At 37.3% G+C, this 12,389-nt stretch overlaps 1 protein-coding gene across 5 annotated transcripts in view; it reads right to left on the reverse strand.

Annotated features, from left to right (window-relative positions):
- Positions 1-12,389, reverse strand: part of MRPL13 (mitochondrial ribosomal protein L13) — a 28,988-nt gene that overhangs the window by 1,950 nt on the left and 14,649 nt on the right. For 2 of the 5 annotated variants that reach the window (XM_036338177.1, XM_036338178.1), the window contains exons 5-7: positions 12,232-12,318; positions 9,053-9,174; positions 3,567-3,619 (exon numbers count right to left, since the gene is read on the reverse strand). In XM_036338177.1, coding sequence (XP_036194070.1) covers positions 3,598-3,619; positions 9,053-9,174; positions 12,232-12,318 — 231 coding nt within the window. In that variant the 3' untranslated portion in view covers positions 3,567-3,597. Of the gene's footprint in view, positions 1-495; positions 1,560-1,759; positions 1,814-3,566; positions 3,620-9,052; positions 9,175-12,231; positions 12,319-12,389 lie in introns of those variants that run through there. The other 3 variants (XR_004972475.1, XM_036338179.1, XM_036338176.1) reach the window with 3 other exon arrangements.

The following is a 12,389-nucleotide window of genomic DNA, read 5'->3' on the forward strand; positions in this document are numbered from 1 at the left end:
TAAATTGAGAGACATTATTTATCAATCTGGCCAGCCACAATCCTCAGTATTCACTTTGTAAATTTAGAGTAGAAATTGGAATATGAAAGGAAAGGACTGCATTCTGGGCAAAGGATGGCTTTAAAGACTTGCTTTATGTTGGCTCATCCGCTGGGTCCTGATTGAACCCAAGATATCCCACACCTGGAGGTGTGAATAGGCTCTGACAACAGCTTTGCTCTGCCCATCCAGGAGGCCTTGCAGTGAGGAGCTCCCTACTGTGGCCCAGCCCTGTCAAGGAGATGGCACCAGCCTTTTGTACAGTATCTCACTTGTGGCCACTTCTGCTGAAGGATGTGATGAAACAGTAATTACAGTGAGTACATATGTCCAATAATCCTACAATGTGGCGTATGCATTCCTAAAAAAGAATCCCTCTGCGATGGAATTTTGCGCCCCCAAAATAATAGGACGTATGGGAAAATGGAGTTGTGGCAGAAAACTCAAACACTGACCCATCATGTAAGTGATACAAGAAAACTACCACAATTTTAATTTAAGCATCTGAAGTTCTTCATAAAGACACATTCTATTAAATATAGAATGTTATTTTGAGAAGACATGAAGTTTGCCCGGTAGAGGTGTTTATAATTTTTCAAATGAAATGGGGTAGATAGCTCTGATTTCTTGTCTTGTTTCTCCATTCCTCCGAACTGGCTTAAAACAGAAATCCAACTCCCATGGTTGTGTTCTTTGCGCTCCACATACAGAAGCTGTCCAGTGGCCCCAGATGAGATCAGATGGCAGAGGAGGCCTTTCCCATTTTCAGTTACCAGGAGAGCGGGCAATTATTGGAAGTTAAGATGAAGCCCTCTGTTGCTTTCGTTCTCGGCGGTGTCTCCTCTGTTCATCATTGTATTACTTTGGGCCAACTGGACATTGCAATGTCACATTTTCTTACTTCGAAACATTGAAGTACTTGAGGCTCCTTTTGCCTTGCTACTTCTAATATGGACACGTCCTCAGGTTTTACTGAGAAACTGCCACCAGCAGTGCACTTGGCTTGGGTGAAGTGGAGAGATAAGGTGTTTCGCATTATTCTCCCACAGGTCATTATGATCGGCTGGATGCTTTTCACATTTACCTGGTGTTACCCAATAGCGCCGCACACTGGCTCCTGGTGGAAAATTGTGTATGAGCAAGTACCTCTTTGGTTTTAATGACTTAATTCTTTATGTGCACCAATTTTCACATTACAGACATACATAGTAACAGAATATATACATCAGTTTGCGTTTCCTTCCCAAATGATTCTTGAAATGATTAGGGTTTCCTTCTTTTTCTGCAAGAATTTTTATTTTTTAAAGTTCTCTTCTGTTTCATCTCTTCATTTTACTTTGATCCTATTGGCTCAGGCTGTCCTCCTCCCTCAGGTTGCTGGGTCTCCTTCGCCAGAGTTGTGGTTTTATTTGGCTGCTTGTAGATGTGGTCTCTTAGGGCATGTGCAGGTCAGGCTGGTAAACATTCAAGCAATGGCAAATGGGCTGTTGATTTGGTGCTAAAGCCTCTCTGGTCTGGTTCTATCCAAAAGCAAAATGGAGTTAGTTCCTAACAGCAGGGAGGAGCATTCATTTGCCAACATAGAGCTCCAGTGTAGGTCTCTATCGGTCTGTAGGATCAGCAGTCCCCCCTCCCCGACCCCCAGCAAGCAAGGTTGACGATTGAATATTTAATATTATGATGCTTGGGCTCAATATTCTTATAGAACATTTTATCTCACCTCTCCAAATCCTGCAGTTTTGTTGGAAACAAGGACTTTCTTCCATGAGCGTTTCTAAACCAAGAACTGTGTATCAGGGAGGATGCTTAGGATGCATGAGACAAAAATTCCTCCTGGTTAAAGCTGCTGCCCCAGGAGCTTGGGGCTTGTTTCCTATGGGTGCCCAACTAAGATGACCATGTCAGAGGTCAGGGGTGAAGTAGGGGTACAGCTTTTTGGTCCGACACTTTTTATTTTTATTATTTCTTTTGTTTTTGGTCCGACAGTTTAAATCTAACTGCCACTTCGCTGTGAATGGCAGATGTTGACCTGTACCAGGTTATGCTTGTGTTATTACAGAATTTGTGATACGTAAATATAAATACACTTTTTCTCATCTATCAATGGCTAAGGCCATGCATGGGCTTTTGAGCCAATCAACCCGGATTTAAATCAGTTCTGTGACCTTGATAAGGAGAGGATAACACTATATACATTATAGGGCTGATGTATGGTGTAAGTGAATTAATTTATGTAAAGCAGTTGTGCCCTGCACACCAGCAGGTGGTTTCTAGCAACACGTCATGTTTAATGCCAGCTACTGAAACATACATCAGAGGCCACACATTACCACATCAGCAACTCTGACACCCAGGTGCACATATTTACAATCTCTCTATAGTTCCTTTCCACTCTGCAGTAGCCTGTACACTCTTTGCTGGGGCATGTGTTGGGGGAAGATGTGTAATTTCTGTTTTCCCGATGCTTAGCACTATGCCTGGCATGTAGCAAGCATTCAATACACTTTGCTGAATGGATGGGAAAGATGGTCTGAAATCCACCCCTTAATTGGGTAGGGCAGTGGACAGCAAACTGTGGCTCGGAACCGTAGCTCGCGAGCCACATGGGGCTCTTTGGCCCCTTGAGTGTGGCTCTTCCACAAAATACCGACTTCTGCGCATGGGCCACGAAGTTTCAGTCACACTGTACGTGCCCGCCCCCACGTGGTATTTTGTGGAAGAGCCACACTCGAGGGGCCAAAGAGCCACATGTGGCTCATGAGCTGCGGTTTGCCAACCACGGGGCTAGGGCAAGAGAAAGGAAAACAAGAAAAAACATCATAAAAATGGCCAAATACAGTGGCTTAGCAATTAATTTCTAGAGACCAGATTTTGCTAGATTATTCCAGCAGCTCAATCTAAGTGCCCAGGACAGAAGTGAGTAGGAGCCTATGGAGGTATAGAGATATGGCACAGAGGTCTGCAAACAGCACAGAGCGGGCAGTGAGGTTTCTAGGGAATAGTTAGGCATTACTTTGTTATTTTGGTATCATGGGAACCAAGAGGCTAGATGGGGAAAGGATGGTAGTAGTTTGTAAATACTTTAGGGGAAATCTTACCCTGCTGAGAGGAAGGGTCAATTTAGAAGGACAGGAGGTTAGATAAAGTAGTCATGGAAGGAAAAGTGAAGGTGGCTCTCTTCCCAGTTGGCAGGAAGAGTGGTGGGGAACTTGAGGAAATGTGCACAGATGGGTCCTTATTAGCAACTTTCACTGCAATGCTACCCAGGACTTGTTTTTTTCATAAATGCAAAATGGAATAGTTAGCCAACTTTATTCTTATCACTACTGATAACATTCAAATCCAATTTACATGACAGCAGTTCTATAAAATAATGTATTCTATTGCAATTTCCTGTAGAAGGAAGATCCCTTCCTGACCTTTCTCCACCACCTTTTAGCGCCCATAACAGCTTCCACCCCAATGCAGGAGCGCTTCACTTGGCCCTGCAGGTCAGGGGAAACTCATCAGGAAGAAGTTTCAATCACCTCGTTGTGATTTTCTGCAATTTTCATTTCTTTATAGCCGGTAATCTTCAGGTCTGAAACAAAAAAATCAACATTTATGTCTTCGTGAATCATTATTTCATTTTCACTTGCCTGATGAAGGAAGATTATTGCTCCAATTTCACATGACTTTAACTATTCATCGAGAAACATCTACAGACATTATTTTCTAAGTTTTTGGTGAAAAACACTAAAGCCAAATCCTACCAAGTAGAATGGTTAAGTGCAGATGGTTAATTTGCCACCAGGGGTGGTAGTGGTGCACAATATTATGGCCAAGGGACTAGATACTTTCAAAACACTGCATCTCAATAACATGAAACAAATACATCTCAAAAATGCAGAGGTTCAAATTAGAACATGGGAATGATAGAGGCCAACACATTTACATTATCTTGAAAATGGGACATTTCTACAAAAAAATATCTTCAGGAAAAATCTTTTGGGAAAGTCTAGTTTTCATTGTAAAATGGTGGGAAATCCATTTGGTTTGTGAATAAAATAAAACATAAAGCTATAAAACACATAGTTTATGATACAGTTTAATTAGAGACACTTAATATTATTTGCTCCATTAAGATAATTTATTTTCTAAGGGAAAAAAGCATCTGAATTTCCATTGTAAGTCCATAAAATTGGGTATAAGTGTAATAAATCTCAAAAGTATTTTATTCTTCTCCCTTAGGTCTTATGTCTTCTCTTCTTCTTTTTTAAAAATTTATCTTTATTGCTAAAGTATTACAGATAGGTCTTATGTCTTTTTATTCCTAAATCATATTTCTCAGTATCATGCTTACTCCAACAAAGTATTTAAGACTAGAATAAAATTTGGATAGAAGAGTAATCTTAAAAACAGTAAAAGGTTGGTTTGATTGAGTTTTAAGTCATTTCCATTGTATAGATGAGATTATTTAGAGTTAACCATTCCAGGAAATCCGGTGACATCACATATTCCTTGAACTAAAGGCTGTCCAGGTAACAGTGAGGCAGAGTATGCTGCCTTTACACTCATTTCTCCTGGCCCTGCACCACCAGCCTGATTAGAAAAAGTTTAACAGTGCATTTATTTTTTTAAAATATATTTTTATTGATTTCAGAGAAGAAGGGAGGGAGAGATAGAAACATTAATGATGAGAGAGAATCACTGACTGATTGCCTCCTGCACACTCCCTACTAGGGATCAAGGTGGCAACCCAGGCATGTGCCCTGACCAGAAATGTGACCTCCTGATTCATAGGTCGACACTCAACCACTGAATCACACCAGCCTGGCTCAACAGTGCTTTAAGAAAAAAAAAAATTAAACTCAAAAGACTTAAAAATTTGTTTAAATCATATTATTGTTCATTCAATTAAAACTAACAGAAATTGTTACATTCAATTATTGCATTAAAATCTTAAATTCTGTTGGCTAATATAGTACATGATTTGGTTTTGATCATTTAAAGAGAGATTGCTTTTTATTTTAACAACTAGTTCTAATCTGTTCATATCCAAAAGAACAGTTTAGAACAATTTAGAATGCCTAATTTGAGCAAAATTCAGCACTGGAAATACTGAGGTATATGGTTTGAGCCAATGCTGAGCTGGTTAAAATGAATGGGAAAGTTGGAATGTAACCTTGCTCCCAGGTCCAGTAATACTGAAGAGCAGCGAATTAAGTTAAATCTTGTAGGAAAATGTTACATGACTAGATGAGCATGAAATTATGGAAAATCTTGAAGATGTCTAGATCCTTGCTCCTTGGGTTTTGAAAAGGTAAAAACCCTTCTCCACTGTCTGTAATGAAGTCTCTGATCTGAAGCACATTTTCTAAAGGCAGAGGGAAAAACAGGATTTTTCTGGATATGAATTTAACAAAAACTAGAAATCTGTAACTGTTTAGGATTAAAGGCTTTTGCATCAGAGGGCATGCACTAGGCTTACATCTCTGCTGTGTCCTAGAGCTATACTGGACAGGACATTCTCCAGGTTGCCTTTCCAGTGCTAATGTTCTGCTGGCATCTGGAACCCTCTTTTCTTTCTCCAGAGCTGCCTGGATTACCTGTAAAACAACCTAAACATAATCCTACTTTCAGGGAAGAGAATTCTAGGGCCGATCGTGGTTGTCCTCATGCCTCCTCCCTTTCATCCCTACCACCCTCTCTCCCTTGTGGTCCCACTTCTAATAGCACTTTCTGTGAAGGGCATTAAACACTATGAACAAGGGTTTTTCATAATAAACATCTGTTTTCAAGCATTTATTGATGCTGAAACTTTCCACATTTAGTTTCTCTACAAAGGTGAGGATTTTGCTTAAAATAAAACAGTACTGACTTAATGTGTGAGACATAAAAATCCATTTTTTTTTTTTTTTGGTTTGGTTTTATCACTGTGGATAATTTGAAGCAATTCTAGTTGAAAATTTTCACATACCTAGTTTTTCCTAAGAAAGTTCTCTTACAGAATTTTAAAAAAATGAAAACAAAGAGCTTAAAATGATCCAAGTTTTATTTTTAACCTACATAATGAAACATTTCCATTACAGTGCTAACAGTATGATTTCCATGATTATTGTGGTTTTGTAATGTGTTGGCAAAACTGCAATGACTATGGAAATAATTATCGATAGTAATGAAATAAGCTAACCATTTGAAAGCTATAATCTCAGCAAATTTTGAAAAAAAGGATAGTGCTGTTTCTTTGAGAAATAAATTCTAAGTGAGCACACTACACACTTACACAGGACAAACACACATCTACTCTGTACCATCAAAAAGCCCAAAATGTAACTTCATAACATATAACATTTATATGTATATCCATAAGATGTATAAGTACTAAGCTATCAAGTGTATCCATTAATTTAAGAAGTGAGGTATTTAGGCAATACTTCTCATATGAGAAAATGGATTTTAACTATAAAAAAGTATTTACAGTTTTCTCAAAAATTAGTTTTTTCCTTTTTGTTTGCCATTGTTTTGAAAATGACTAAACAACCACATAAAAAAATCTCATGTTTGCTGAAGTTAGGCCTGAGAGAATTTTGTAAGTAATTTAAAATAATTTAAATTAAATTCTAACAATGGTAGCTTTTTTTTTTTTTTTTTTAAATATATTTTATTGATTTTTTAGAGAGGAAGGGAGAGAGATAGAGAGCCAGAAACATCGATGAGAGAGAAACATCGATCAGCTGCCTCCTGCACATGTCCCACCAGGGATGTGCCCGCAACCCAAGTACATGCCCCCGACCGGAATCGAACCCGGGACCCTTCAGTCCGCAGGCCGACGCTCTATCCACCGAGCCAAACCGGTCTCGGCGCAATGGTAGCTTTTAATTAAGATTTAAAAAATGTTGTCAATCACCAACTGGGTTCAATGCTTAGTTTGACAATTATTATTATTGTTCAAAAGCTTTCTGTCTAGTAGAAAAACTAATATTTAACCAAAAGCTAATGATAATTCCAATTACAAAATGTACATTTTTATATTATGAAAATATTTCAAGTTTTATTGCTAGGGAAACAAAAAAACAAAACAAGCTATTTTTGTGTCCATTTATTTATGATGCAATCCAGGTACATCTGTTTGAGTCAAGTCTCTGCAGATTCACCAGCAGATCCTTCTTGGATAAATTCCAGTTACTACATTCGAAAAAAAGATTATATTCTTGGCTTAGCTATTTTGGGTGGAACAGAAGCATATTTTAAGCAAGTTCCTTCTCCAAAATGAGGAAAAAAATTTTTCCCTTATGAAAGCAAATGTACTAGTAATAAGAAATCCCATTTTCAATGGACGGCATTGCATGATACCTCAAATAATTTAATTCTAGTGAACATAATAACATTCAATTCTACAACTTTATGACATTGCAAATAACTAAAATGGCATAGTCCATTAAGGTAGTCACTAGCCACATGAGGCTACTGAAATTTAAATTAATTAAAATTACATATAATTAAATATTCAGCTCCTCAGGGTAAGTACTCAAGATCTACATGTGGCCAAGAGCTACTACAGTAGACAGCTCTGATTTGGAGCTTTTTCATCATTGTGGAAAGTTCTGTTAGTCCTGAACTAAAAGATTATCTGTTTCTTAGATAATTTTTGGATAATCCAAAAATGCAAACTTTTTCCTTATTACATACATTCCACAGTAATAAAAACTAACTAGATTTGATGTTAGCTCTAAAGTGCAGAATAAAATATTAACTGATTTATGTTTAGTAACTAGTACCCATATCATAATATATCCTCAAATTTTACTAAGTTATACATACCTAATTATTTTGGTAACACAAGTTAATATATAGGATGGGGCAAAAGTGGGTCTACAGTTGCTCAGATGGAAAATAATGCATCAATTCATAAGTAATAATACAAGAATAAACTCTGTGTTTTGCATACTCACAAACTGTAAGCCTACTTCTGCCCCACCCTGTATGTGGTGTGGTTACTTGTGAGGAAAGATCACAACTTTAATAGCATAAAGGAGAGCCTGGTATCTAGTACAATTCCTGCTACAAGGAAACCTGGAATGAAAAGAAAGGGTAAGGGACTTATTTCATGCAGAAGTAACAGCAGAACAAGGGCAAGGAAGAGTTAAATTGGACAAAAAGACTGCCAGTCTTAAGCAGTCTGCTGTTGCTTGAACAGTGCAGTGGAGTGGGAAGAATTTAAGCTGAAAAGATAGGGAAGAGCCAGGCCATGGAGAGATGGAAGACCAGGCAAAGAAACCTGGAAGCAATCAGATGAGACAGAGTATGTCAAATCTAAGCAGCTTTCCAGACCTGAGGTACAGGGAACTGTACAGAAAAGAGGAAGTTTTTTGTTTTTCAATTTGGATTAAGATTATAAGTATCTAGGATTAAGGACTTTTTAATACATAATAGTCTCAGCTTAGTGAAGCAATCTGGAAAATGGAAAATCACTTTGTTTTAAGTAATGACAATTCATTTATCATTCTAAGAGACCACAATTAATCCAAATAATGTCACCCCCAAACAAAATATCTGACACTCATAGGCACCTATGAGCACCTTTGCATTTACCTAGCAAGGTCTTAAGACTTAGAAACTGCCGAAACCGGTTTGGCTCAGTGGATAGAGCGTCGGCCTGCAGACTGAAAGGTCCTGGGTTCGATTCCGGTCAGGGGCATGTGCCTGGGTTGCGGGCATATCCCCGGTGGGGGAGTGTGCAGGAGGCAGCTGATCGATGTTTCTCTCTCATCGATGTTTCTAACTCTCTGTCTCTCTCCCTTCCTCTCTGTAAAAAATCAATAAAATATATTAAAAAAAAAAAAAAAAGACTTAGAAACTATCTACATCTAGAGTTTATTTGCGAGTAGAAGCTGCGAAGGGTATCCAAGAAAGTAAAAAAGAGTTCATTCTTTCCACCTCAAGAGCCTTATCATTTAAGGAAAGAGGGGATACTAAACTCAGCTTAAAAAAACAAACATTAAAAACAAAGACGGGAAAGAGAAAGACTTACGGAGTCCACAATCTTGGGAAAGCCTCTATTTCTTCTTGTGTGTACTCATCTAGACGTTTGGGTACTTTTCGTGGTTGTGGAAGCTCTTCCACTAAATTCTTAAGAATATCTTCTGGTATATCCTGGATTAAATGAAAATTTAGGCTTAAGTTTTCTTAAAACATATTCTTTAATAATAAATTAGTAATAGTTAGTATTAAATAAACAAAAGCAGTATTTATAAAGTGAGAAAAAAATAAAATTTGGAAAAATCCCTGAAAAATACATTAGATCAATGAAATTACCATATAGTAATATATTGCATATTTAAATCTTGACATGTTTCTATGATAAATTAAATGTCTTCAATTCTGAAAACTATGAAGTCACTAAGTTCTATTTAAATATACACACATATGTATAGTTTAATGTTTTTCCCTTCTTTCAACTTCAAAAAGGCACTGCCTCGGTTCATTCTCACAATTTTTCGTCTGATGAATGCAAGTACTGGGTCTACTACTTCCAGTGCTACAAACTTGTAATCCACACTCCAGAAAAAAACATGATGTCAGTTTGTCCCATAATGATGGTACGTTGACCTCTTGATTATGGTTGGTGTCTGTCTACCAGATACTTAATATAAAAGTATCTTATCTTTTCTTCTTCAAATAGTATCTTTCCTCTGTGCAATGATGTCTTGAAACAAAATATCCTGTTCTACGATAATATTTTTCCTGATGACTATAGAATATGCTGATAATGGTCACCTTTTAAATGCAGTATCATTCCTACATTTTTTTAGATGACATTCTTCTCTAGAGAAAAGTTTTCTCCTTTTCCAGAAAGGAGAAGACAAATTATAACAAGTTAAAAAAATTTTGTGGGCTCATAGATTTTTGTTTTCTATTCAACATATTTATCACTACTATTCATCTTAAGGCTAATACAGTCATATACGTGGTCAGTAGGCACCAATTCAACCTACCTCTTATGTTTATTTTGGTATTTCTCTATTGGTGTTTGAGTATTGCCTTACCTTCTGCTACTTACTATTTAGTATTTTGCATGAGTATACTCTGTAATAAGTTTGTGTTTTTTCTCATTCAGAATCAGAAGGGAACAAGGTTCCTTTTCAACAGGGGACAGCATTTAGAAAATAAGATCTGGGCATTGCTGTGCTTACTTCTGGTCATATTGTCATTTTATTTTATGAACCAGTGGCCTGGTGCATGGATTCATGCACAATAAAGGAAATTAATTAGAAGAAATATTTTAATATAGTTATTCGCCCTTTATAATAGATTCGCCCTTTATAATAGAAGTGTCAACCAAATTTACGATCGACAATGACAGATCAAAACACACGTGAGATTGGCACCCGCGAGAGCTTTTTATGTATCGTGCGTGCGCAAATCAACTTAGCCTTTTATAGATATAGAATAAACTTGTTTAATTAGATCTGCTTTCTGATTTAGCTATACTTTTTCCAGCCCAGGAAGCACCCCAACTTCTCTTTCAGGTAATTGTCAGCAACACAGCAGTAAATATCAACATGAAGCAGATTATTATTGTAGATCACGCAGGGAGAACAAAGGGTAAAATATTTAACTGCAGCAGTGTTTGACTATATTCTGCGCAATGAGAAAACCTGAAGTCATTTTCAAGGTCCACCATTTCTTACTTCTTTTCAGTCGGGTCAAGTTTCTAAGCTTTCTAAATCTCCATTTTCTGGCTAATGAAAAGAAAATAAGATTCTACCAAGTCCCTATCTACCTACTCCAGGACTTCTGTGAGGATCAAATGAGATGAGGCATGGGAAAACGCCTCACAGACATTTGGTTAAACTGTAAAATGTTTGCACCTGGCTATAAAGCAAGTTGTGTTCCTGGGCTGAAGAAATTGCAAGGAGGCTAGTCACTAGGGAGGAAGTCCGGCGTTGCTACGTGACGTCGTTACCTGGTGCCCACAGCGACTGTTTCTGGGCTGTGGGCCGCATTTTGTGCCATGGGGTCTCGACAGCATTGGCTGTGATTTGGCGGGGTGCTGCTCCGGGGTGGTGGTGGGGCCTGTGTCCCACTTGGGGGAAGCCGAGTGTTGCTTTGTCAGCACCAGGTCTGTGGTGCTATTCCTTTGTAAAGTGTGTGTCACGGCAGCTCCTGCTTTGAGCGTCTTCCCCCTGATGGTTAGTGTGTGTCATAGCAACCGAACAGACGGTCGGAGGGACACTTAGCATATTAGTCTTTTATATATATTTATATATATAGAGATATATAAAATTTTTAAAAGGTTAAAGTAAAAAAATTATCTAAAAGGTATTCTCCTCCCCAATTCTCATTTCCTTCCCTATTCCTTTCATCTCTTTGTGCCCATGTGCCAGTAAATAGCCAACTTCATTTTCTCATTTATTCTTCCTGTATTTCTTTATGCGAAAAGCAGATATAGTAGATATGTGTGTAAACATTCATATGAATATATGCATGCAAAAGGTGGTAAGTTATCTACATTGTCACCTTGCTTTTTTTCACTTAATAATATATCCTGGAAAAAACATTAATTATCAAGTCACAATGTTTGTCCTTCTATTTTTACAATAGTTCTCAACTGAATGGATATCAAAGTTTATCCAATTTTCTATGAGTAAGCATTTATTTATTTCTATTATTTTACTATAATAAATCATGTAAAAATAGTAACCTTGTATATTTTCAGACTGAAAATGAGATTGCTGGATTGAGCAGGAATCTCTTTATGTATTTTATGAAATGCTTCATAGTTGCCAGATTCCTTGTGGGTTTGCACCATTTTATACTTCCATCAGCAATGCATGAATGCCTTGACAAGAACAAGTGTTGTCAAGCTTTTGAATATTTAACAATCCATTCTTGGGAAAATGGGCTCATTTATTTTATAGTCTGAAATTATTTAAGTAATTTACTGTTCAACTGAACTACCATGAATACTTAAAACATCCCCACTCAAACCTGGCTACCTTAAAACTGGGATAAATAATATTACTTCTGTGTCTTTTAGAAATTATAGTTTATATAAAAAAAGCGACAGTATCATCAGAAAGAGAAGTTCTTAAATTCCTGTGATTTCATAAAGGCCATTTATACTTTGTTGAAGGACCACAATTATTTTAAAAGAAGAGAAAGTATTTAATTGAGGATAAGTGTCGTTACCAATGACCACTGACTTACCTCATCTGGGAAAAGATGCAGTCTCTCCATCATGGTCCTCCTGTGAAGGTTTTTTGGGAGCATGCCATAAATAGCTAGTTTTACAATCTGGAAAGACACATAGTTGGGAATCAGTAACATACAAATATGACTTGTGATATCAAGAAGGCAGATTTAAT

Source organism: Myotis myotis, unplaced genomic scaffold, assembly GCF_014108235.1.
Source record: "Myotis myotis isolate mMyoMyo1 unplaced genomic scaffold, mMyoMyo1.p scaffold_m19_p_16, whole genome shotgun sequence".
Taxonomy (NCBI): Eukaryota; Metazoa; Chordata; class Mammalia; order Chiroptera; family Vespertilionidae; genus Myotis; species Myotis myotis.